This window comes from Pristiophorus japonicus, chromosome 9 (assembly GCF_044704955.1).
Source record: "Pristiophorus japonicus isolate sPriJap1 chromosome 9, sPriJap1.hap1, whole genome shotgun sequence".
Classification (NCBI taxonomy): Eukaryota; Metazoa; Chordata; class Chondrichthyes; family Pristiophoridae; genus Pristiophorus; species Pristiophorus japonicus.
Genome location: NC_091985.1, coordinates 229,237,673 through 229,264,913, shown reverse-complemented (window position 1 = coordinate 229,264,913; position 27,241 = coordinate 229,237,673). Strand labels below are relative to the sequence as shown.

The 27,241-nt window shown below is 53.7% G+C and overlaps 1 protein-coding gene across 1 annotated transcript in view; it reads left to right on the top strand.

Moving 5' to 3' along the window:
* LOC139273856 (catenin delta-1-like) overlaps nt 1-27,241 on the top strand; it is a 55,284-nt gene that overhangs the window by 17,862 nt on the left and 10,181 nt on the right. The window contains 6 exon segments of the mRNA XM_070890931.1: nt 9,113-9,130; nt 14,042-14,107; nt 16,400-16,527; nt 19,264-19,414; nt 22,441-22,633; nt 23,742-23,856. Coding sequence (XP_070747032.1) covers nt 9,113-9,130; nt 14,042-14,107; nt 16,400-16,527; nt 19,264-19,414; nt 22,441-22,633; nt 23,742-23,856 — 671 coding nt within the window.

The following is a 27,241-nucleotide window of genomic DNA, read 5'->3' as shown; positions in this document are numbered from 1 at the left end:
TGGGGGCATTGTCCGATGAGGAGAGATTGAGCAGACGAGGCTGATATTCTCTGCAGTTTAGAAGAATGAGAGGCCACCTCGTTGAAACACACACCATTCTTAACGGGGCTTGACAGGGTAGATGCAGGGAGGATGTTTCCCCCGGGCTGGGGAGCCTAGAACCACGGGTCGCAGTCTCAGGATAAGGGGTCGGCCATTTGAGATGAGGAGAAATTCTTTCACTGAGAGGATGGTGAATCTTTGGAATTCTCGACCCCAGAGGGCTGTGGAGGCTCAGTCATTGAGCAGCAGCCAAGTTCATGGCACCGTAGCTGGCTCTGCAGCACAGGAGGGCAGGAAAAAGAGTGGGAGAGCGATAGTGATAGGGGATTCAATTGTAAGGGGAATAGATAGGCGTTTCTGCGGCCGCAACCGAGACTCCAGGATGGTATGTTGCCTCCCTGGTGCAAGGGTCAAGGATGTCTCGGAGCTGGTGCAGGACATTCTGAAAAGGGAGGGAGAACAGCCAGTTGTCGTGGTGCATATAGGTACCAACGATATAGGTTAAAAAACGGGATGAGGTCCTACAAGACCAATTTAGGGAGCTAGGAGCTAAATTTAAAAAGTAGGACCTCAAAAGTAGTAATCTCAGGATTGCTACCAGTGCCACGTGCTAGTCAGAGTAGGAATCACAGGATAGCTCAGATGAATACGTGGCTTGAGGAGTGGTGCAGCAGGGAGGGATTCAAATTCCTGGGGCATTGGGACCGGTTCTGGGGGAGGTGGGACCAGTACAAACTGGACGGTCTGCACCTGGGCAGGACCGGAACCAATGTCCTAGGGGGACATTGCTAGTGCTGTTGGGGAGGAGTTAAACTAATATGGCAGGGGGATGGGAACCAATGCAGGGAGACAGAGGGAAATACAATGGAGGCAGAAGCAAAAGATAGAAAGGAGAATAGAAAAAATAGAGGGCAGAGAAACCCAAGGCAAAAAACAAAAAGGGCCACATTACAGCAAAATTCTTAAGGGGCAAAGTGTGTTAAAAAGACAAGCCTGAAGGCTCTGTGCCTCAATGCGAGGAGTATTCAGAATAAGGTGGACGAATTAACAGATATGATTTAATTGGCATCACGGAGACATGGCTCCAGGGTGACCAAGGCTGGGAACTCAACATCCAGGGGTATTCAACATTTAGGAAGGATAGACTGAGAAGAAAAGGAGGTGGGGTGGCGTTGCTGGTTAAAGAGGAAATTAATGCAATAGTAAGGAGGGACATTAGCCTGGAAGATGTGGAATCGGTATGTGTGGAGCTGCGGAATACCAAAGGGCAGAGAACGCTAGTGGGAGTTGTGTACAGACCACCAAACAGTAGTAATGAGGTTGGAGACAGCATCAAACAAGAAATAAGGGATGTGTGCAATAAAGGTACAGCAGTTATCATGGGCGACTTTAATCTGCATATTGATTGGGCTAACCAAACTGGTAGCAATGAGCTGGAGGAGGATTTCCTGGAGTGTATAAGGGATGGTTTTCTCGACCAATATGTCGAGGAACCAACTAGAGGGTTGGCCATCCTAGACTGGGTGATGTGTAATGAGAAAGGACTAATTATCAATCTTGTTGTGCGAGGTCCCTTGGGGAAGAGTGACCATAATATGGTAGAATTCTTTATTAAGGTGGAGAGTGACGCAGTTAATTTGGAAACTAGGGTCCTGAACATAAGGAAAGGTAACTTCGACGGTATGAGGTGTGAATTGGCTAGAATAGACTGACAGATGATACTTGAAGGGTTGACAGTGGATAGGCAATGGCAAACATTTAAATATCATATGGATGAACTTCAACAATTGTACACCCCTGTCTGGAGTAAAAATAAAACTGGGAAGGTGGCTCAACCGTGGCTAACAAGGGAAATTAAGGATAGTGTTAAATCCAAGGAAGAGGCATATAAATTGGCCAGAAAAAGTAACAAACCTGAGGACTGGGAGAAATGTAGAATTCAACAGAGGAGGACTAAAGGTTTAATTAGGAGGGGGAAATAGAGTACGAGAGGAAGCTTGCTGGGAACATAAAAACTGACTGCAAAAGCTTCTATAAATATGTGAAGAAAAAAACGTTAGTGAAGACAAACGTAGGTCCCTTACAGTCAGATTCAGGTGAATTTATAATGGAGAACAAAAATGGCAGACCAATTAAACAAATACTTTGGTTCTGTCTTCACGAAGGAAGACACAAATAACCTTCCGAATGTACTGGGGGACAGTGGGTCTAGTGAGGAGGAGGAACTGAAGGATATCCTTATTAGGTGGGAAATTGTGTTAGGGAAATTGATGGGATTGAAGGCCGATAAATCCCCGGGGCCTGATAGTCTGCATCCCAGAGTACTTAAGGAAGTGGCCCTGGAAATAGTGGATGCATTGGTGATCATTTTCCAACAGTCTATCAACTCTGGATCAGTTCCTATGCACTGGAGGGTAGCTAATGTAACATCACTTTTTAAAAAAGGAGGGAGAGAGAAAACAGGTAATTATAGGCCGGTTAGTCTGACATCGGTAGTGGGGAAAATGTTGGAATCAATCATTAAGGATGAAATAGCAGCGCATTTTGAAAGCAGTGACAAGATCGGTCCAAGTCAGCATGGTCTTATGAAAGGGAAATCATGCTTGACAAATCTTCTGGAATTTTTTGAGGATGTAACTAGTAGAGTGGACAAGGGAGAACCAGTGGATGTGGTGTATTTGGACTTTCAAAAGACTTTTGACAAGGTCCCGCACAAGAGATTGATGTGCAAAATCAAACCACATGGTATTGGGGGTAATGTACTGAGGTGGATAGAGAACTGGTTAGCAGACAGGAAGCAGAGAGTCGGGATAAACGGGTCCTTTTCAGAATGGCAGGCAGTGACTAGTGGGGTGCCGCAGGGCTCAGTGCTGGGACGCCAGCTATTTACAATATACATTAATGATTTGGATGAAGGAATTGAGTGTAATATCTCCAAGTTTGCAAATGACACTAAACTGAGTGGCGGTGTGAGCTGTGAGGAGGATGCAAAGAGGCTGTAGGGTGACTTGGACAGGTTAGGTGAGTGAACAAATGCATGGCAGATGCAGTATAATGTGGATGAATGTGAGGTTATCCATTTTTGGGGCAAAAACACGAAGGCAGAATATTATCTGAATGGTGGCAGATTAGGAAAAGGGGAGGTGCAACGAGACCTGGGTGTCATGGTACATCGGTCATTGAAAGTTGGCATGCAGGTACAGCAGGTGGTGAAGAAGGCAAATGGTTTGTTGGCCTTCATAGCTGGAGGTTTTGAGTATAGGAGCAGGGAGGTCTTATTGCAGTTGTACAGGGCCTTGGTGAGGCCTCACCTGGAATATTGTGTTCAGTTTTGGTCTCCTAATCTGAGGAAGGACGTTCTTGCTATTGAGGGAGTGCAGCGAAGGTTCACCAGACTGATTCCCGGGATGGCTGGACTGACATATGAGAAGAGACTGGATCAACTGGGCCTTTATTCATTGGAGTTTAGAAGGATGAGAGGGGATCTCATAGAAGCATATAAGATTCTGACGGGACTGGACAGGTTAGATGTGGGAAGAATGTTCCTGATGTTGGGGAAGTCTAGAACCAGGGGACACAGTCTAAGGATAAGGGGTAAGCCATTTAGGTCTGAGATGAGGAGAAACTTCTTCAATGAGTTGTTGACCTGTGGAATTCCCTGCCGCAGAGAGTTGTTGATGCCAGTTCATTGGATATATTCAAGAGGGAGTTAGATATGGCCCTTACAGTTAAAGGGATCAAGGGGTATGGAGAGAAAGCAGGAAAGGGGTACTGAGGGAATGATCAGCCATGATCTTATTGAATGGTGGTGCAGGCTCGAAGGGCCGAATGGCCTACTCCTGCACCTATTTTCTATGTTTCTACGTATGTTCAAGGCCGAGACCGATAGAGTTTTGGATACTGCGTGAATCAAGAGATACGGTGATCGGGCGGGAAAGTGGAGTTGAGGTAGAAATGAGCCATGATCTCATTGAATGGCAGAGCAGGCTCGGGGGAGGCTGAATGGCCGACTGCTGCTCTTAATCCTCATGCCCCGTCCCATCCTGGGCACGGCACCAGATAGGCCAACGGCGGATCCCACCGGCCTAGAGATTGGTCTCGGGAGGTGATGCTATAAGATCGGCCACGCAGTACCTGCTATCCAGTTCCATTATCTGCAACGGAACTGCCCGAGATGATGTTCCAGCCCCCTCTCTCTCTCTCTCTCTCTCTCTCTCGTTCTCGCCGGGGAATCAACTCCACATTCCACCCCCTCCATTGCGTTATCTTTTTCATCCTTCCGACCTTCTCCTCATCTAGCTTGGGGGGGATCTCTGTTCCTCCCGACCACCCTGATCCCCAAGACCCCTTTTGATATTCCCGGGGACCTCTGCGGGAGGGTCAAGGGATGGTCTCGGGAAGCCTTCAGCGAGAACCACAACCCGCCCTGCGCCCGGGGGCTTTCCTCGATTTAGGAGCAGAGGGCCAAGGGAGGAGGCGACCCACGCACGGAGAACAAGGGGTCTCCCTTGGCAGTGTTGGGAACATAAGAACTAGGAGCAGGAGTTGGCCATTGGGCCCCTCGAGCCTGCACCGCCATTTAATAAGATCATGGCTGATCTTCGATCTCAACTCCACTTTCCCGCCCAATCTCCGTGTCTCTTGATTCCCCGAGAGTCTGTCTTGAATATACTCGACGACTGAGCCTCCACAGCCCTCTGGGGCAGAGAATTCCAAAGATTCACCACCCTCTGAGTGAAGAAATTTCTTCTCATCTCAGTCCTAAACGGCTGACCCCTTATCCTGAGACTGTGACCCCTGGTTCTAGACTCCCCAGGCAGAGGGAAACATCCTCCCCGCATCTACCCTGTCGAGCCCTCCAGGAAATTTATACATTGGAATACGATCATGTCTCATTCTTCTAAACTCCAGAGAGGTACTAGAGGCAGGATCTTCGATGGGAGAGTTAGGGGACTGGAGGGATGGTCTTCGATGGGAGAGTTAGGGGATGGGTGGGATGGTCTTCGATGGGAGAGTTAGGGGACTGGAGGGATGGTCTTCGATGGGAGAGTTAGGGTACTGGAGGGATGGTCTTCGATGGGGGAGTTAGGGGACTAGAGGGATGGTCTTCGATGGGAGAGTTAGGGGACTAGAGGGATGGTCTTCGATGGGAGAGTTAGGGTACCGGAGGGATGGTCTTCGATGGGAGAGTTAGGGGACTGGAGGGATGGTCTTCGATGGGAGAGTTAGGGGACTGGAGGGATGGTCTTCGATGGGAGAGTTAGGGGACTGGAGGGATGGTCTTCGATGGGAGAGTTAGGGGACTGGAGGGATGGCCTTCGATGGAAGAGCTAGGGGACTGGAGGGATGGTCTTCGATGGGAGAGTTAGGGGACTAGAGGGATGGTCTTCGATGGGAGAGTTAGGGGACTGGAGGGATGGTCTTCGATGGGAGAGTTAGGGGACTGGAGGGATGGTCTTCGATGGGAGAGTTAGGGGACTGGAGGGATGGTCTTCGATGGGAGAGTTAGGGGACTAGAGGGATGGTCTTCGATGGGAGAGTTAGGGGACTGGAGGGATGGTCTTCGATGGGAGAGTTAGGGGACTGGAGGGATGGTCTTCGATGGGAGAGTTAGGGGACTGGAGGGATGGTCTTCGATGGGGGAGTTAGGGGACTAGAGGGTTGGTCTTCAATGGGAGAGTTAGGGGACTGGAGGGATGGTCTTCGATGGGAGAGTTAGGGGACTGGAGGGATGGTCTTCGATGGGAGAGTTAGGGGACTAGAGGGATGGTCTTCGATGGGAGAGTTAGGGGACTAGAGGGATGGTCTTCGATGGGAGAGTTAGGGGACTGGAAGGATGGTCTTCGATGGGAGAGTTAGGGGACTGGAGGGATGGTCTTCGATGGGAGAGTTAGGGGACTGGAGGGATGGTCTTCGATGGGAGAGTTAGGGGACTGGAGGGATGGTCTTCGATGGGGGAGTTAGGGGACTGGAGGGATGGTCTTCGATGGGGGAGTTAGGGGACTGGAGGGATGGGGGAGTTCGGGGACTAGAGGGATGGTCTTCGATGGGAGAGTTAGGGGACTGGAGGGATGGTCTTCGATGGGAGAGTTAGGGGACTGGAGGGATGGTCTTCGATGGGGGAGTTAGGGGTCTAGAGGGATGGTCTTCGATGGGAGAGTTAGGGGACTGGAGGGATGGTCTTCGATGGGAGAGTTAGGGGACTGGAGGGATGGTCTTCGATGGGAGAGTTAGGGGACTGGAGGGATGGGCTTCGATGGGAGAGTTAGGGGACTAGAGGGATGGTCTTCGATGGGGGAGTTAGGGGACTAGAGGGATGGTCTTCGATGGGAGAGTTAGGGGACTAGAGGGATGGTCTTCGATGGGAGAGTTAGGGGACTAGAGGGATGGGCTTCGATGGGAGAGTAAGGGGAATGGAGGGATGGTCTTCGATGGGAGAGTTAGGGGACTGGAGGGATGGGGGAGTTCGGGGACTAGAGGGATGGTCTTCGATGGGAGAGTTAGGAGACTGGAGGGGTGGTCTTCGATGGGAGAGTTCGGGGACTGGAGGGGTGGGCTTCGATGGGAGAGTTAGGGGACTAGAGGGATGGTCTTCGATGGGAGAGTTAGGGGACTGGAGGGATGGTCTTCGATGGGAGAGTTAGGGGACTGGAGGGATGGGCTTCGATGGGAGAGTTAGGGGACTAGAGGGATGGGCTTCGATGGGAGAGTTAGGGGACTAGAAGGATGGTCTTCGATGGGAGAGTTAGGGGACTGGAAGGATGGTCTTCGATGGGAGAATTAGGGGACGAGAAGGTAGCCTCTTTGGGAAAAGCTATTGGTCTGCCCCTATCTCCTCCTGCCCTGCCACACCCGCCATCGGCATTACGGCTGAGCGAGGTGGACCGTGGACAAACCCACACCCCTGGCCAAACAGGGTTGGCTGGCCCCGGGGGAAGCGCTTCTTCTTGCTGCTCCCACCACAGCCACCAGCCCGTGTTGGCCGCGATACCTTTCGAGCAATTACCTCATCCACTTGGAGCAGTTCCAGCGCGCGATGGCTGGGGTGGAGTTTAGCCTTGCACGTCAAAACTTGGTGAGCCTGGTCCCATGTTTGGGTTGCATCGCTGAACGCTCTTGGCTTGGGGATTTGGTTTGCTTCGAAGCTTTTAACTGCCGTGAATTACTCAATCAGTACTCCTTTTTAACAAACTGTTTGTCTAAATATGTATATATACATAAATATAAATCTGTGTATATCATTGTTTGATTTTGATTGAGAAATGCGGATTTGGAAGGCCGAATCTGACCAGTACAGTTTGATCAGGGCGGGAAGAGATGATGTGGGCAGGCCGGAGGAAGCCATGTTTCATTGACGCCAAGCTTGCGTTTCGAAGACCTGCCTCGCGGACCTTTCTGATTTCGTTCGCGGGATGCGGGCGTCGCTGGCAAGGCCGGCTTTATTGCCCATGCCTAATTGCCGCTTGCGGAGGTGGGGGTGACAACCACGTTGGTGTGGGACTGGAGTCACGGAAAAGACCAGATTTTACTCCCTCGGGGGGACATTAGCGAACCAGTTGGGTTGTTAACGACAGTCCGCCAGCTTCAAGGGCCACCGTTGCTTTTTATTTCTGATTTATTTAATTAACGGTCTTCAGATTGGTAAACTGCCCCGGTGGAATTTGAACTCGCCACTCTGGATTACTAGGCCAGCAACATAACCACAACACCACCGTACCCCAGAATTGTCGGACGGCAAGGGAAGTGTCCCGCAGGTTTGAAGTTCCCTGGGCAAGGAGGAGTTGGAGATGGGCCTAGATACCAACACTGGGTGGAGCAAGTGTGCATGGGATGGGGTGGGTTTGGAGCGTGGGAGGAATGATTGGAAAGTTAAGATGGACCAGGGATGAGGGACTTGAGTTACCGTGGAGAGGCTGGTGAAGCTGGGGTGATTCTTCCTGGAGCAGAGAAGGTTAAGGGGCGATGTAATTGAGGTGTTCAAAATCATGAAGGGCCCTGATAGGGTGAAGCTGTTTGCAGTGGCAGGAGGGTCAGTAACCAGAGGACACAGATTTTAAGGTGATTTGGCAAAAGAACCAAAGGTGTGGGGTGGGGGGGGGGGGGGGGGTAGGGAAAGAGCAGGTAAGGCCCAGGCTCCATCTCCGGCCTACTTCTGAGTTAGCCTGATCTCTCACCCGCTGTGGTACTGAGCCCCACACACACACAGAGCAGGAAAGGCCCAGGCTCCGTCTCCGGCCTACTTCTGAGTTAGCCTGCTCTCTCACCCGGTGTGGTACTGAGCCCCCCCCCCCCCCCCCACACATGCCCAGGCTCCACCTTCGGCCTACTTCTGAGTTAGCCTGATCTCACACCCTGTGTGGTACTGAGCCCCACACACACCGAGCAGGAAAGGCCCAGGCTCCATCCCCGGCCTACTCCTGAGTTAGCCTGATCCCACACCCGGTGCGGCACTGAGCCCCCCACACACAGCAGGAAAGGCCCAGGCTCCATCTTCGGCCTACTTCTGAGTTATCCTGATCTCACACCCTGTGTGGTACTGAGCCCCACACACACAGCAGGAAAGGCCCAGGATCCATCTTCGGCCTACTTCTGAGTTAGTCTGATCTCACACCCGGTGTGGTACTGAGCCCCACACACAACAGGAAAGGCCCAGGCTCCATCCCCGGCCTACTCCTGAGTTAGCCTGATCCCACACCCGGTGCGGCACTGAGCCCCACACACACCGAGCAGGAAAGGCCCAGGCTCCATCCCCGGCCTACTCCTGAGTTAGCCTGATCCCACACCCGGTGCGGCACTGAGCTCCACACAAGCCAGCACGAAATTTGGGGACGAGGGGCAGGAGTGGAGCGAGGTGTTATTAGTAACTGATGTGGCCCAATGATGCTGTTCCGGAGCAGACGGGGCCTTCCAGGTCAGCTCCTTCTCGTTTCAGCGAATGAGGTGTTAATTTTTTGTTCCTTTCTCTCTCTGTCGTGTGTGTGTGTGTGTGTGTGTGTGTGTGTGTGACCAACGCACTCTCTCGCTCGCTCTCTCTCTCCGTCTCCTGTCGCCCTGTCTCGCTGCTTGTCAGAGGATTGGTTCTCTCGAGGTGAGTGCTGGGTGCGCACGTGTCTGTCTTGTCCGCTGCTGCTGCTGCTGTGAGGCCTGGCCTCCCGACTCCCGCCCAGGGTGTTGCGGCCGTTAACTGGTGATGGTGAATCCTGGTCTGTTGTTGCCGCCTCTTCTCTTCACTGCTCATTGCAAAGTTTTTATAGCACAGAAACAGGCCATTCGGCCCAACTGCTCCAAGCTGCACACGAGTCGCCTCCTAACAACAACAACAACAACTTGCGTTTATAGAGCGCCTTTAACGTAGTAAAACGTCCCAAGGTGCTTCACAGCAGTGTTACAGGACAAAATGGTGATGGCTTGGGAAGTGTGGATGTACAGAGGGACCTGGGTGTCCTTGTACATCAGTCGTTGAAAGCAAACATGCAGGTGCAGCAAGCAGTTCGGAAGGCAAATGGTATGTTGGCCTTCATTGCAAGAGGATTTGAGTACATAGAAACATAGAAAATAGGTGCAGGAGGAGGCCATTCGGCCCTTTGAGCCTGCACCACCATTCGATAAGATCATGGCTGATCATTCACCTCAGTACCCCTTTCCTGCTTTCTCTCCATACTCCCTGATCCCTTTAGCTGTAAGGGCCATATCTATCTCCCTCTTGAATATATACAACGAACTGGCATCAACAACTCTCTGCGGCAGGGAATTCCACAGGTCAACAACTCTCTGAGAAGTTTCTCCTCATCTCGGTCCTAAATGGCTTACCCCTTATCCTTAGACTGTGACCCCTGGTTCTGGACTTCCCCAACATCGGGAACATTCTTCCTGCATCTAACCTGTCTAAACCCGTCAGAATTTTATACGTTTCTATGAGATCCTCTCTCATCCTTTTAAACTCCAGTGAATACAGGCCCAGTCGATCCAGTCTCCCCTCATATGTCAGTCCTGCCATCCCGGGAATCAGTCTGGTGAACCTTCGCTGCACTCCTTCAATAGCAAGAACGTCCTTCCTCAGACTAAGGAGCAAGGATGTCTTACTACAGTTATACAGGGCCTTGGTGAGACCACACCTGGAGTATTGTGTGCAGTTTTGGTCTCCTTACCTAAGAAAGAATATACTTGCCATAGAGGGAGTGCAGCGAAGGTTCACCAGACTGATTCCTGGGATGGCAGGACTGACATATGAGGAGAGATGGGGTCGACTGGGCCTGTATTCACTGGAGTTTAGAAGAATGAGGGGGGATCTCATAGGAACATATAAAATTCTGACTAGGTTGGATAGACTGGATGCGGGGAGGATGCTTCCCCGGGGCTGGGAAGTCTAGAACAAGGGGCCACAGTCTCCGGATACGGGGAAGGAAATTTAGGACCGAGATGAGAATTGTTTTCACTCAGAGGGTTGTGAACCTGTGGAATTCTCTACCACAGAAGGCTGTGGAGGCCAAGTCACTGAATATATTTAAGAGGGATATGGACAGATTTCTAGAAACAAAAGACATCGAGGGGTATGGGGAAAAAGTGGGAATATGGTGTTGGGATAGAGGATCAGCCATGATCATACTGAATGGCGGTGCAGGCTCGAAGGGCCGACTACAGGCCCTATTTTCTATGTTTCTAAAACAAATAAATTTGACACCGAGCCACATAAGAAGAAATTAGTGCAGGGGACCAAAAGCTTGGTCAAAGAGGGTGGTTTTAAGGAGCGTCTTAAAGGAGGAAAAAGAGGTAGAGAGGTTCAGGCAGGGAGCTCCAGAGCTTGGGGGCCCAGGCAGCTGAAGGCTCGGCCACCGATGGTTAAGCGATTAAAATCAGGGATGCTCGAGGGCAGAATTTCAGGACCGCAGACATCTCCTCCGGAGGGAGATTGTGGGGCTGGAGGAGATTGCAGAGATGGGGAGAGGGCGAGGGCCATGGAGGGATTTGTTAACAAGGGTGATAATTTTGAAATTGAGGCTTTGCTTAACTGGGCGCCAAAGTAGGTCGGCGAGCACAGGGGGTGATGGGTGAGCGGGACTTGGTGCGAGTTAGGACACGGGGCATTGAGCACAGGGGGTGATGGGTGAGTGGGACTTGGTGCGAGTTAGGACACGGGGTCAGCGAGCACAGGGGGTGATGGGTGAGCGGGACTTGGTGCGAGTTAGGACACGGGGCAGTGAGCACAGGGGGTGATGGGTGAGCGGGACTTGGTGCGAGTTAAGGACACGGGGCAGTGAGCACAGGGGGTGATGGGTGAGCGGGACTTGGTGCGAGTTAGGACACGGGGCATTGAGCACAGGGGGTGATGGGTGAGTGGGACTTGGTGCGAGTTAGGACACGGGGTCAGCGAGCACAGGGGGTGATGGGTGAGCGGGACTTGGTGCGAGTTAGGACACGGGGCAGTGAGCACAGGGGGTGATGGGTGAGCGGGACTTGGTGCGAGTTAGGACACGGGGCAGTGAGCACAGGGGGTGATGGGTGAGCAGGACTTGGTGCGAGTTAGGACACGGGTCAGTGAGCACAGCGGGTGATGGGTGAGCGGGACTTGGTGCGAGTTAGGACACGGGGGCAGCGAGCACAGGGGGTGATGGGTGAGCGGGACTTGGTGCGAGTTAGGACACGGGGGCAGCGAGCACAGGGGGTGATGGGTGAGCGGGACTTGGTGCGAGTTAGGACACGGGGGCAGCGAGCACAGGGGGTGATGGGTGAGCGGGACTTGGTGCGAGTTAGGACACGGGGGCAGCGAGCACAGGGGGTGATGGGTGAGCGGGACTTGGTGCGAGTTAGGACACGGGGTCGGCGAGCACGGGGTGATGGGTGAGTGGGACTTGGTGCGAGTTAGGACACGGGGTCGGCGAGCACAGGGGGTGATGGGTGAGCGGGACTTGGTGCGAGTTAGGACACGGGGTCAGTGAGCACAGGGGGGTGATGGGTGAGCGGGACTTGGTGCGAGTTAGGACACGGGTCAGTGAGCACAGGGGGTGATGGGTGAGCGGGACTTGGTGCGAGTTAGGACACGGGGCAGTGAGCACAGGGGGTGATGGGTGAGCGGGACTTGGTGCGAGTTAGGACACGGGGTAGTGAGCACAGGAGGTGATGGGTGAGTGGGACTTGGTGCGAGTTAGGACACAGGGCAGTGAGCACAGGGGGTGATGGGTGAGCGGGACTTGGTGCGAGTTAGGACACGGGGCAGTGAGCACAGGGGGTAATGGGTGAGTGGGACTTGGTGCGAGTTAGGACACGGGGCAGTGAGCACAGGGGGTGATGGGTGAGCGGGACTTGGTGCGAGTTAGGACACGGGGTAGTGAGCACAGGAGGTGATGGGTGAGTGGGACTTGGTGCGAGTTAGGACACAGGGCAGTGAGCACAGGGGGTGATGGGTGAGCGGGACTTGGTGCGAGTTAGGACACGGGGCAGTGAGCACAGGGGGTGATGGGTGAGCGGGACTTGGTGCGAGTTAGGACACGGGGCAGCCGAGTTTTGGATCACCTCTAGTTTGCATGGGGTAGACTGGGAGGCCAGCCAGAAGTGAGTTGGAATAGTCAAGCCTGGAGGTAACAAAGGCACAGGTGAGGGCTTCAGCAGCGGATAAGCTGAGGCAGGGGCGGAGACGGGCGATGTTACTGAGGTGGATGCAGGCGGACTTAGTTATGTTAGCTATGTGGCCGGAAGCTCATTTCAGGGTCAAAAACTTAAAGATGTTCCCACTTGTGGGGGTGACCAGAACGAGGGGGCCATCAATATAAGATAGTCACTAATAAATCCAATGGGGAATTCAGGAGAAACCTGTGTACCAGAGAGTGGTGAGAATGTGGAACTCACTGCCACAGGGAGTGGTTGAGGTGAATAGTATCGGTGTATTTAGGGGGAAGCTGGATAAACACATGAGGGAGAAAGGAATAGGAGATGGTTATTGTGATGAGATGATGAGGGATGGGAGGAGTCTCGGAGCATAAAATCAGCACGGACCTGGGACCAAATGGCCTGTTTTTGTGTTGTAAATAGTTTAATTGCTGCATACACTATTTACTTTTTAAGTCAGCTGAGTGTTTGACGCATAAAATCCTATTGCTGGAATCTCTAAACCAAGCTGCCAGTAAACCACACAATAGTTCCTTCCCAGTATGGACCCACCCCACTCAACAAAACAGTGCTCTCAGGGCAGGTACAGCACGGGTTAGATACAGTGTAGGGCTCCCTCTACATTACCCTGACAGTGTGTCCCCACTTTATACCCAGTGTCAGCATCGAGTGCTCCCAGGGCAGGTACAGCACGGGTTAGATACAGTGTAGGGCTCCCTCTACATTACCCTGACAGTGTGTCCCCCACTTTATACCCAGTGTCAGCATCGAGTGCTCCCAGGGCAGGTACAGCACGGGTTAGATACAGTGTAGGGCTCCCTCTACACCGTCCCATCACACACTCCCAGGGCAGGTACAGCACGGGTTAGATACAGACTTTGCCTCATCAGTCTTAAGTTTGTTATATTACTGTTGGAAAAAGTGGCAGCTGTGGGCTTGCAACATTAACGTGGTTGAATTTGCGTCTTTTGACCCTGGGCCCAAGAGGGTGAACTCGCGTCAACCTCCGTATGACCTGTTGTGAGCTGAATACGTGCAGTGCCGGCCTCCGCCAGCAGAGAGCAGTCTGCGCGCCCCACCACTCCCCCCACCCCCCCCCCTCCCTACTCGGTGGCGCCCTCAGGTGGCAGCCATGTGGTGTTGCAGCACCGGGGGGAGGGGTTCCAGCCTGGGCCAATGGCGTGGGAGCACTCCATTGCCTTCGGTTGGGGATTGGCCGAAGGGGCAAACTCCCAGCCTGCTCGGGGCGAAGCAGGCGACGGCCTTTACTCGCGAAGTTGGGGATGTGGAGGGTGGGCGGGGGGGGGAAGACGGGAGAATGAGGGCGTAGAGGCCCCTCAGGATGGCCATACTAATATCCTCCTCTCCTCCCCCCCCATGCCATTTTGTTACCCAGGGAGGAAAGGTGCCGATGATACCACCGCAGACGTGGACATACCAAAGAGGACCTCCCCAGCCAAAGGTAAGAAATCGGCCTGTACTCTCGTCGGGGGGGGGGGTGGGGGGCAGCTGCAACCTTTGAACCCACCTCTCCCTTCCCAATCCCGAGTGTGGGGGAGAGGTGGAGTTTTGAGCAGCACTGCCCTGGTCTTGGAGGAGCACAGACGACATTTACCAGAATGCTACCTGCACTGCCAAGGGTTACATTACCAGGAGCAATTACACAAACTAAGGGTCTAATGGCTGGAATTTAGGTGCGATTTGTTCACTTTTAGAAGGTTAAAGGATGATTTGATCAAAGGTTTTTAAGATTTTAAGGGGAATTGATCGGAGTGGATCACAGGCAGTCCCTCGGGATCGAGGAAGACTTGCTCCCACTCTTAACATGAGTCCTAAGGTGACTGAACAGCCCAATACGAGAACCACAGTCCCTGTCACAGGTGGGACAGACAGACGTTGAGGGTAAGGGAGGGTGGGACTGGTTTGCCGCACGCTCCTTCCGCTGCCTGCGCTTGGTTTCTGCATGCTCTCGGCGACGAGACTCGAGGTGCTCAGCGCCCTCCCGGATGCACTTCCTCCACTTAGGGCGGTCTTTGGCCAGGGACTCCCAGGTGTCAGTGGGGGATGTTGTACTTTATCAGGGAGGCTTTGAGGGTGTCCCTGTAACGTTTCCTCTGCCCACCTTTGGCTCGTTTGCCGTGACGGAGCTCCGAGTAGAGCGCTTGCTTTGGGAGTCTCGTGTCTGGGGCATGCGGACAATGTGGCCTGCCCAGCGGAGCTGGTCGAGTGTGGTCAGTGCTTCAATGCTGGGGATGTTGGCCTGGTCGAGGACGCTAACGTTGGTGCGTCTGTCCTTCCAGGGGACAGCCGCACCAACATTGGGGTGGATAGAGAGAGATTATTTCCGCTGATTTGGGGGGGGTGGGTGGGGAGTTTAGGATGAGGCGACATAGTCTAAAAGAGCCAGACCTTTCAGGAGTGAAATTAGGCGATACTTCTATAAGCATAGGATGGTAGAAGTTTGGAACTCCCTTCCGTGAAAAAGCAATTGATGCTAGATCAATTATTAATTTTATATCTGAGATTAATAGATGTTTGTTAACCAAAGGTATTCAGGGATATGGGGCAGAGGTGGGAACATGGGGGTCACGGGTCAGCCGTGATCTCATTGAATGGCAGAACATGCTCGAGGGGCTGAATGGGCCTCCCTCCTGTTCCTGTGTAACAGGCTCGAGGGACTGAATGGGCCTCCTCCTGTTCCTGTGTAACAGGCTCGAGGGGCTGAATGGGCCTCCTCCTGTTCTTGTGTAACAGGCTCGAGGGGCTGAATGGGCCTCCTCCTGTTCCTGTGTACCAGGCTCGAGGGGCTGAATTGGCCTCCTCCTGTTCCTGTGTAACAGGCTCGAGGGGCTGAATGGGCCTCCTCCTGTTCCTGTGTAACAGGCTCGAGGGGCTGAATGGGCCTCCTCCTGTTCCTGTGTAACAGGCTCGAGGGGCTGAATGGGCCTCCTTCTGTTCCTGTGTAACAGGCTCGAGGGGCTGAATGGGCCTCCTCCTGTGTAACAGGCTCGAGAGGCTGAATGGGCCTACTCCTGTTCCTGTGTAACAGGCTCGAGGGGCTGAATGGGCCTCCTCCTGTGTAACAGGCTCGAGGGACTGAATGGGCCTCCTCCTGTTCCTGTGTAACAGGCTCGAGGGGCTGAATGGGCCTCCTCCTGTTCCTGTGTAACAGGCTCGAGGGGCTGAATGGGCCTCCTCCTGTTCCTGTGTAACAGGCTCGAGGGACTGAATGGGCCTCCTCCTGTTCCTGTGTAACAGGCTCGAGGGGCTGAATGGGCCTCCTCCTGTTCCTGTGTAACAGGCTCGAGGGGCAGAATGGGCCTCCTCCTGTTCCTGTGTAACAGGCTCGAGGGGCTGAATGGGCCTCCTCCTGTTCCTGTGTAACAGGCTTGAGGGGCTGAATGGGCCTCCTCCTGTTCCTGTGTAACAGGCTCGAGGGGCTGAATGGGCCTCCTCCTGTTCCTGTGTAACAGGCTCGAGGGGGCTGAATGGGCCTCCCTCTGTTCCTGTGTTCTCTCCCGACACTCGTTACATCTTCCTGGTCGGAATTGCTGGGCAGTGGTCAAAGCAGGAGCCCCAATTCCAGTGTCCTGAAGACCATTTCCCCCTCTGGATGCGATGAGCGCAGGCTGGGGCTGGAGCCTGGGCCTTCCCTGCTCTATGTGCCCCAAACGAGGTTCCTTTGCGCGGTAAGTGGTGCGCGTGCAAGTCTTACACGTTGATTTTGTGTGTGTGTGTGTGTGGCTTCCCGCAGGTTACGAGTTGCTGTACCAACCGGAGGTTGTCCGAGTCTATCTGTCGCTGATCAAGGAATCGAAGAACCCAGCCGTGCTCGAGGCAGTGGCTGGGGCCCTGCAGAACCTGTGCGCAGGCCGCTGGACGGTGAGACCACAGTGGGAGTTCTCGGCCTTCACCACCAACAACAGCAACTTATATTTATATATAGCACCTTTAAAGTAGTGAAACGTCCCAATGCATTTCACAGGAGTGTTATGAGATGAAAAATATTTGACGCCGAACCATACAAGAAATTAGGGCAAGTGACCAAAAGCTGGGTCAAAGAGGTAGGTTTTAAGGAGCGCCTTGAAGGAGGAAAGAGAGGCTTAGGCAGGGAGTTTGAGCTCGGGGCCGAGGCAACAGAAGGCCCGGCCACCGATGGTGGAGCGAATCTAATCAGGGATGGTCAAGAGGCCAGAATTAGAGGAGTGCAGACATCGCGGGAGATTTCAGAGATAGGGAGAGGGCGAGGGCCATGGAGGGATTTGTAAACCAGGATGGGAATTTTGAAACCGAGGCGTTGCTTAACCGGAAGCCAATGTAAGTCAGCGAGCACCGGGGGGGGGTGAGCGATGGGTGAGCGGGACTTGATGTGAGTTAGGGCACGGGGCAGCCGAGTTTTGCATCACCCCTAGTTTACGGAGGGTAGAATGTGGGAGGCCAGCCAGGAGTGAGTTGCAATAGTCAAGTCTCGAGGTAACAAAGGCACGAATGAGGGCTTCAGCAGCGGATGAGCTGAGGCAGGGGGGGGGCGCGGAGACGGGCGATGTCACGGAGGTGGATGCGGGCGGTCGTCGATATGCCGCGGACATGTGAGCCGGAAGCTCATTTCAGGGTCAAACATGACACCGAGGTCGCAAACCGTCTGGCTCAGCCTCCGACGAGAGTTGGGAAGAGGGACGGATTCAGTCGCTAGGGAAACGGAGTTTGTGGCGTGAGTCACGGCCTTTGATGGATTTCACGCCCAACCCCTTCAAAGCCAAGCCCTCTGTGTTTCTTGCAAGTAGAGGTGTTGTGTAGCACAGAACGTCACAGGGCTTGGTGGGGGGGAACTACGGAAGGAGTTGGGATTAGTTCACTGGGGCAGAGAGGGTTCGGCGGGGTGGCCAAACAAGGTTTCCTAGAGAGGTCATTGGGTAGCAGAGGGGTGGAGCGAGAGAGCAAGAGACAGAAAGACCTGCATTTATATAGCGCCTTTCACGACCACCGGACGTCCCAAAGCGCTTTACAGCCAATGAAGTACTTTTGGGGCGCAGTCACTGTTGTAATGTGGGAAACGCCAATTGGCGCACAGCAAGCTCCCACAAACAGCAATGTGATAATGACCCAGATAATCTGTTTTTTGTCATATTGTTTGAGGGATAAATATTGGGCCCCAGGACACCGGGGATAATTCCCCTGCTCTTCTTCGAAATAGTGGCCATGGGATCTTTTACGTCCACCCGAGAGAGCAGACGGGGCCTCGGGTTTATCGTTTAGTCCGAAAGACGGGCACCTCCGACAGTGCGGTGTTCCCTCAGCACTGCACTGGGAGCGTCGGCCGAGATTTATGTGCTCCAGTCCCTGGAGTGGGACTTGAACCCACAACCTGCCGACTCTTGAGGCGAGAGTGCTGCCCACTGAGCCACAGCTGAGATTGTGTACCAGAGGGGTGGGGGGGGGGAGAGAAAGAGTAAGAGATCGTAGTGTGCCAGTGGGATGGGGGGGGGGGGGGGTGGGAATATGAGGTAAAGGACTGGACTCTCTGAGCCCTGGGAAACTAGAGTAAGAATACAGAGCATTCTGCACTGGGATGGTGGAGGGGAGATGGGGCCATTGCATCTGTATGGGGGTATGATTAAGAAGTTTGCAGATGATACAAAAACAGGCCGTGTGGTTGATAATGAAGAAGAAAGCTGTGGACTGCAGGAAGATATCAATCAACTGGTCGGGTGGCAGAGCAGTGGCAAATGGAATTTAGTCCGGATAAATGTGAGGTAATGCATTTGGGGAGAGCTAACAAGGCAAGGGAATACACATTAAATGGTAGGACATTGAGAAGTGTAGAGGAACAGAGGGACCTGGGAGTGCAGGTCCACAGATCCCTGAAGGGAGCAGGCCAGGTAGATAAGGTGGTTAAGAAGGCACACGGAATGCTTGCCTTTATTAGTCGAGGCGTGGAATACAAGAGCAGGGGGAGGTTATGCTTGAACTGTATAAAACACTGGTCAGGCCACAGCTGGAGTACTGCGTGCAGTTCTGGTCACCACATTACAGGAAGGATGTGATTGCACTGGAGAGGGTGCAGAGGAGATTTACCAGGATGTTGCCTGGACTGGAGAATTTTAGCGATGAGGAAAGATTGGATAGGCTGGGTCTGCTTTCTTTGGAACAGAGGAGGCTGAGGGGAGACCTGATTGAGGTGTGTAAAATGATGAGGTGCCTGGATAGAGTGGATAGGAAGGAGCTGTTTCCCTTGGCAGAGGGGTCAACAACCAGGGGGCACAGATTTAAAGTAATTGTGGGGAGGTTTAGAGAGGATTTGAGGGGAAATGTCTTCACCCAGAGGGTGGTGGGGGTCTGGAACTCACGGCCTGAAAGGGTGGTAGAGGCAGAAACCCTCACCACATTTAAAAAGTACCTGGATGTGCCGTAACCTACAGGGCTACGGACCGAGAGCTGGAAAGTGGGATTAGGCCGGGTGGCTCTTGGTCGGCCGGTGTGGACACGATGGGCCGAAATGGCCACTTCCCGTGTTGTAAATGTCTCTGATTCTATGATCTGGGTTGGGTGGGGGCGGTAGAGTTGGAGCTGACACTTGCCACGGTCAGTGTGTTGACTTTTGCCCCTCTCTCCCTTCAGTACGGCCGCTACCTACGTTCCATGGTGCGGCAGGAGAAAGGATTGTCCCACATCGCTGAGCGCCTCACGCACGACAACGACCGGGTGGTCAAGGCTGTATCGGGGGCCCTTCGAAATCTCTCGCTCGACGCCCGCAACAAGGAACTGATTGGTGAGTCGCCACCATTTGAATCCTCGCCACAATAGTTAGAGAAATTTCCCGAAACTTAACTGGAGCGGCCACGTTAATACCGTGGCAACAAGAGCAGGTCACAGGCTGGGTATTCTGTGGCGAGTGTCTCACCTCCTGACTCTCCAAAGCCTTTCCCCACCATCTACAAGGCACAAGTCAGGAGTGTGATGGAATACTCTCCACTTGCCTGGATGAGTGCGGCCCCAGCAACACTCAAGAAGCTCGACACCATCCAGGACAAAGCAGCCCGCTTGATGGGCCCCCCATCCAACAACTTCAACACCCGCTCCCTCCACCACCGGCGCCCCCTGGCTGCAGTGTGTACCATCTACAAGATGCACTGCAGCAACTCGCCAAGGCTTCTTCGGCAGCACCTCCTGAACCCGCGACCTCTATCAACTCAAAGGACAAGGGCAGCAGGCGCATGGGAATACCACCACCTCCACGTTCCCCTCCAAGTCACACACTATCCTGACTCCCCCATCGAAGCCCTCCTTCCAGTCCCCTAACTCTCCCATCGAAGCCCATCCCTCCAGTCCCCTAACTCTCCCATCGAAGCCCATCCCTCCAGTCCCCTTACTCTCCCATCGAAGCCCATCCCTCCAGTCCCCTAACTCTCCCATCGAAGCCCATCCCTCCAGTCCCCTAACTCCCCCATCGAAGACCATCCCTCCAGTCCCCTTACTCTCCCATCGAAGCCCATCCCTCCAGTCCCCTAACTCTCCCATCGAAGCCCATCCCTCCAGTCCCCTAACTCCCCCATCGAAGACCATCCCTCCAGTCCCCTTACTCTCCCATCGAAGACCATCCCTCCAGTCCCCTAACTCCCCCATCGAAGCCCATCCCTCCAGTCCCCTAACTCTCCCATCGAAGACCATCCCTCCAGTCCCCTAACTCTCCCATCGAAGCCCATCCCTCCAGTCCCCTAACTCTCCCATCGAAGACCATCCCTCCAGTCCCCTAACTCTCCCATCGAAGACCATCCCTCCAGTCCCCTAACTCTCCCATCGAAGCCCATCCCTCCAGTCCCCTAACTCTCCCATCGAAGACCATCCCTCCAGTCCCCTAACTCTCCCATCGAAGACCATCCCTCCAGTCCCCTAACTCTCCCATCGAAGACAATCCCTCCAGTCCCCTAACTCTCCCATCGAAGACCATCCCTCCAGTCCCCTAACTCTCCCATCGAAGACCATCCCTCCAGTCCCCTAACTCTCCCATCGAAGACCATCCCTCCAGTCCCCTAACTCTCCCATCGAAGACCATCCCTCCAGTCCCCTAACTCTCCCATCGAAGACCATCCCTCCAGTCCCCTAACTCTCCCATCGAAGACAATCCCTCCAGTCCCCTAACTCTCCCATCGAAGACCATCCCTCCAGTCCCCTAACTCTCCCATCGAAGACCATCCCTCCAGTCCCCTAACTCTCCCATCGAAGACCATCCCTCCAGTCCCCTAACTCTCCCATCGAAGACCATCCCTCCAGTCCCCTAACTCTCCCATCGAAGACCATCCCTCCAGTCCCCTAACTCTCCCATCGAAGACCATCCCTCCAGTCCCCTAACTCTCCCATCGAAGACCATCCCTCCAGTCCCCTAACTCTCCCATCGAAGACCATCCCTCCAGTCCCCTAACTCTCCCATCGAAGACCATCCCTCTAGTCCCCTAACTCTCCCATCGAAGACCCATCCCTCTAGTCCCCTAACTCTCCCATCGAAGACCAAATCTCCAGTCCCCTAACTCCCCCATCGAAGACCATCCCTCCAGACCCCTAACTCTCCCATCGAAGACCATCCCTCCAGTCCCCTAACTCTCCCATCGAAGACCATCCCTCCAGTCCCCTAACTCTCCCATCGAAGACCATCCCTCCAGTCCCCTAACTCCCCATCGAAGACCATCCCTCTAGTCCCATAACTCTCCCATCGAAGACCATCCCTCCAGTCCCCTAACTCTCCCATCGAAGACCATCCCTCCAGTCCCCTAACTCTCCCATCGAAGACCATCCCTCCAGTCCCCTAACTCCCCCATCGAAGCCCATCCCTCCAGTCCCCTAACTCTCCCATCGAAGACCATCCCTCCAGTCCCCTAACTCTCCCATCGAAGACCATCCCTCCAGTCCCCTAACTCTCCCATCGAAGACCATCCCTCCAGTCCCCTAACTCTCCCATCGAAGCCCATCCCTCTAGTCCCCTAACTCCCCCATCGAAGACCATCCCTCCAGTCCCCTAACTCTCCCATCGAAGACCATCCCTCCAGTCCCCTAACTCCCCCATCGAAGACCATCCCTCCAGTCCCCTAACTCTCCCATCGAAGCCCATCCCTCTAGTCCCCTAACTCCCCCATCGAAGACCATCCCTCCAGTCCCCTAACTCCTCCATCAAAGACCATCCCTCCAGTCCCCTAACTCTCCCATCGAAGACCATCCCTCCAGTCCCCTAACTCTCCCATCGAAGACCATCCCTCCAGTCCCCTAACTCCTCCATCGAAGACCATCCCTCCAGTCCCCTAACTCTCCCATCGAAGACCATCCCTCCAGTCCCCTAACTCCTCCATCGAAGACCATCCCTCCAGTCCCCTAACTCCTCCATCGAAGACCATCCCTCTAGTCCCCTAACTCTCCCATCGAAGACCATCCCTCCAGTCCCCTAACTCTCCCATCGAAGACCATCCCTCCAGTCCCCTAACTCCCCCATCGAAGACCATCCCTCCGGTCCCCTAACTCTCCCATCGAAGACCATCCCTCCAGTCCCCTAACTCTCCCATCGAAGACCATCCCACCCGTCCCCTAACTCTCCCATCGAAGCCCATCCCTCTAGTCCCCTAACTCTCCCATCGAAGACCATCCCTCCAGTTCCCTAACTCTCCCATCGAAGACCATCCCTCCAGTCCCCTAACTCTCCCATCGAAGACCATCCCTCCAGTCCCCTAACTCTCCCATCGAATGCCCCAGACACCTTCCTGCGGCTATCCTGGTGTCTAACCGATGTTTTGTTGCCCCGGGCTCTGCCAGGTAAACACGCGATGCCCAATCTGATCTGCAACGTGCCTGCGACTGGGCAGCAGGAGTCCAGGTCCCGAGCTGAGGACACGGTGGTGTCGGTTCTCCAAACCATCAACGAGGTCATCATTGACAACGTGGACGCTGCAAAGAAACTCAGAGAGCTGCAGGGCGTGGAGAAACTGGTCCTGATCAACAAATCTGGGTAAGGGGCGACCTCGGGGAGGTAGCCTAGCGAGAGGAGGAAGGAAGACTTGGACCTGCATTTATATAGCGCCTTTCACAACCACCGCACAGCCCAAAGCGCTTCACAGCCAATGAAATACTCTTTGAAGGGTAGTCACTGTTGAATTGTGGGAAACGCGGCAGCCAATCTGCGCACAGCAAGCTCCCACAAACAGCAATGTGATAATGACCCGATAATCTCTTGTTATGTTGATTGAGGGATAAAAATTGGCCTCGGGTCACTGGGAAGAACTCTCCAACCCTTCAGCTCTTCTGCGAAATCGTGCCATGGGATCTTTTATGTCCAACTGAGCGTGCAGGCGGGACCTCGATTTAAGGTCTCATCTGAGTGCGGCGCTCCCTCAGTACTGCCCCTCCGACAGTGCGGCACTCCCTCAGTACTGCCCCTCCGACAGTGCGGCACTCCCTCAGTACTGCCCCTCCCACAGTGCGGCACTCCCTCAGTACTGCCCCTCCGACAGTGCGGCACTCCCTCAGTACTGCCCCTCCGACAGTGCGGCACTCCCTCAGTACTGCCCCTCCCACAGTGCGGCACTCCCTCAGTACTGCCCCTCCCACAGTGCGGCACTCCCTCAGTACTGCCCCTCCGACAGTGCGGCACTCCCTCAGTACTGCCCCTCCCACAGTGCGGCACTCCCTCAGTACTGCCCCTCCCACAGTGCGGCACTTCCTCAGTACTGCACCTCCGACAGTGCAGCGCTCCCTCAGTACTGCCCCTCCCACAGTGCAGCGCTCCCTCAGTACTGCCCCTTCGACAGTGCAGCGCTCCCTCAGTCCTGCCCCTCCGACAGTGCGGCACTCCCTCAGTACTGCCCCTCCGACAGTGCGGCACTCCCTCAGTACTGCCCCTCCGACAGTGCAGCGCTCCCTCAGTACTGCCCCTCCCACAGTGCAGCACTCCCTCAGTCCTGCCCCTCCGACAGTGCAGCACTCCCTCAGTACTGCCCCTCCGACAGTGCGGCGCTCCCTCTGCCGAAAATGTTTGGTGCTGTTAATACTGGGCTGGAGGGGCCGAATGGTCTGCTGTGCTCCTTGCCTTGACTTGGATGTTGTTGTGCCCACTCTAGTAGCCGCTCGGAGCGAGAGGTGAAGGCAGCATCGACCGTACTGCAGACCCTGTGGGGCTACAAAGAGCTCAGGAAGCAGCTGGAGAAGGATGGCTGGAAGAAAACGGACTTTCAGGTAAACGGCGGGGACTTGTGGGGGGGGTGGTGTGGGCTGTGGATTTGAGCCGGGGGAGACACGATACGAACGTGTAAGAAATAGGAGCAGGAGTGGGCCATTCAGCCCCTCGAGCCTGCTCCGCCATTCAATAAGATCATGGCTGATCTGATCATGGGTTCAGCTCCACTTCCCATAATCCCTTACTCCCTTATCGCTCAAAAATCTGTCTCTCTCCACCTTAAATATATTCAATGACCCAGCCTCCATAGCTCTCTGGGGCAGAGAATTCCACAGATTTACAACCCTCAGAGAAGAAATTTCCTCCTCATCTCCGTCTTGAATGGGTGGCCCCTAATTCTGAGACAATGGCCCCTAGTTCTAGATTCCCCCACGAGGGGAAACATCCTCTCTGCATCCACCTTGTCGAGCCCGTTCAGAATCAATCAGATTACCTCTCAGTCTTCTAAACTCCAAGCAGTATAGGCCCAACCTCTCTTCATACACCAACCCCCTCATCTCCGGAATCAACCGAGTGAACCTTCTCTGAACAGCCTCCAAAGCAAGTATGTCCTTTCGTAAATATGGAGACCAAAACTGTACGCAGTACTCTAGGTGTGGTCTCACCAATACCCTGTACAGTTGTAGCAGGACTGCTCTGCTTTTATACTTTATCCCCCTTTGCAATAAACACCAACCTTCCATTTGCCTTCTGTGTGAGTGGCAGCACAAGGTCCCACACAAGAGATTAATGTGCAAAGTTAAAGCACATGGGATTGGGGGTAGTGTGCTGACGTGGATTGAGAACTGGTTGGCAGACAGGAAGCAAAGAGTAGGAGTAAATGGGTACTTTTCAGAATGGCAGGCAGTGACTAGTGGGGTACCGCAAGATTCTGTGCTGGGGCCCCAGCTGTTTACATTGTACATTAATGATTTAGACGAGGGGATTAAATGTAGTATCTCCAAATTTGCGGATGACACTAAGTTGGGTGGCAGTGTGAGCTGCGAGGAGGATGCTATGAGGCTGCAGAGTGACTTGGATAGGTTAGGTGAATGGGCAAATGCATGGCAGATGAAGTATAATGTGGATAAATGTGAGGTTATCCACTTTGGTGGTAAAAACAGAGAGACAGACTATTATCTGAATGGTGACAGATTAGGAAAAGGAGAGGTGCAACGAGACCTGAGTGTCATGGTACATCAGTCATTGAAGGTTGGCATTCAGGTACACAGGCGGTTAAGAAAGCAAATGGCATGTTGGCCTTCATAGCGAGGGGATTTGAGTACAGGGGCAGGGAGGTGTTGCTACAGTTGTACAGGGCCTTGGTGAGGCCACACCTGGAGTATTGTGTGCAGTTTTGGTCTCCTAACTTGAGGAAGGACATTCTTGCTATTGAGGGAGTGCAGCGAAGGTTCACCAGACTGATTCCCGGGATGGCGGGACTGACCTATCAAGAAAGACTGGATCAACTGGGCTTGTATTCACTGGAGTTCAGAAGAATGAGAGGGGACCTCATAGAAACATTTAAAATTCTGACGGGACTGGACAGGTTAGATGCAGGAAGAATGTTCCCGATGTTGGGGAAGTCCAGAACCAAGGGTCACAGTCTAAGGATAAGGGGTAAGCCATTTAGGACCGAGATGAGGAGAAACTTCTTCACCCAGAGAGTGGTGAAGCTGTAGAATTCTCTACCACAGAAAGTTGTTGAGGCCAATTCACTAAATATATTCAAAAAGGAGTTAGATGAAGTCCTTACTACTAGGGGGATCAAGGGGTATGGCGAGAAAGCAGGAATGGGGTACTGAAGTTGCATGTTCAGCCATGAACTCATTGAATGGCGGTGCAGGCTAGAAGGGCCGAATGGCCTACTCCTGCACCTATTTTCTATGTTTGAGGTATTCACCCTGTCGCTGTCGAGGCCTCCGAGAGGGTGTAGAGGTTAGTATGCTGCGGGAGATGACTCGATGCATGTTGTGGCCCGCGTCATTGGGGCGCTGGGAGGATGTTGGGAGACCCTCATAGACGGGGGAGCAGGTTGTGTGAAATTCTTTCTTGCAGGCGGCGCACCACGCAAGTTCCTCATCTTGGGATGAGAGGGCTGTCCTATGAAAGGAAGACTTGCATTTGTATAGCGCCTTTCACGACCACCCGGCGTCTCAAAAGTGCTCTGCAGCCAATGAAGTACTTTTGAAGTCTAGCCACTGTTGTCGTGTGGGAAACACAGCCCTGGTGATTGAGGGATAAATATTGGTCGGGGACACTTGGGAGAGCTCCCCTGCTCTTCTTCGAAAATAGTGCCATGGCATTTTTTACGCCCACTTGAGAGAGCAGATATGAGGAGAGGTTGAGTAGATTGGGCTTGTGGTCTTGAGTTCAGAATAATGAGAGGTGATCTCATTGAAACTTGTGTGATTCTGAGGGGGGTTGACAGGGTAGATGCCGAGAGACTGTTTCCCCTCGACCAGGCCAGCATTGAAGCACTGACCACACTCGGTCAGCTCCGCTGGGCGGGCGGGCCACATTGTCCGCATGCCCCAGACACGAGACTCCCAAAGCAAGCGCTCTACGCGGAGCTCCGTCACGGCAAGCGAGCCAAAGGTGGGCAGAGGAAACGTTACAGGGGCACCCTCAAAGCCTCCCTGATAAAGTGCGACATCCCCCACCGACACCTGGGAGTCCCTGGCCAAAGACCAGTCCGCCCTAAGTGGAGGAAGTGCATCCGGGAGGGCGCTGAGCACCTCGAGTCTCGTCGCCGAGAGCATGCAGAAACATAGAAAATAGCTGCAGGAGCAGGCCTTTCGGCCCTTCGAGCCTGCACCACCATTCAATATGATCATGGCTGATCATGCAACTTCAGTACCCCATTCCTGCTTTCTCTCCATACCCCTTCATCCCTTTCGCCGTAAGGGCCACATCTAACTCCCTTTTGAATATATCCAACGAACTGGCCTCAACAACTCTCTGTGGTAAAGAATTCCACAGGTTCACCACTCTCCTCATCTCGGTCCTAAATGGCTTACCCCTTATCCTTAGACTGTGACCCCTGGTTCTGGACTTCCCCAACATCGGGAACATTCTTCCTGCATCTAACCTGTCCTGTCCCGTCAGAATTTTATTTGTTTCTATGAGATCCCCTCTCATTCTTCTAAATTCCAGTGAATATAAGCCTAGTCGACCCAGTCTTTCTTCATATGTCAGTCCTGCCATCCCGGGAATCAGTCTGGTGAATCTTCGCTGCACTCTCTCAATAGCAAGAATGTCCTTTCTCAGATTAGGAGACCAAAACTGTACACAATACTCCAGGTGAGGCCTCGCCCAAGGCCCTGTACAACTGTAGTAACACCTCCCTGCTCCTATACTCAAATCCCCTCGCTATGAAGGCCAACATGCCATTTGCTTTCTTAA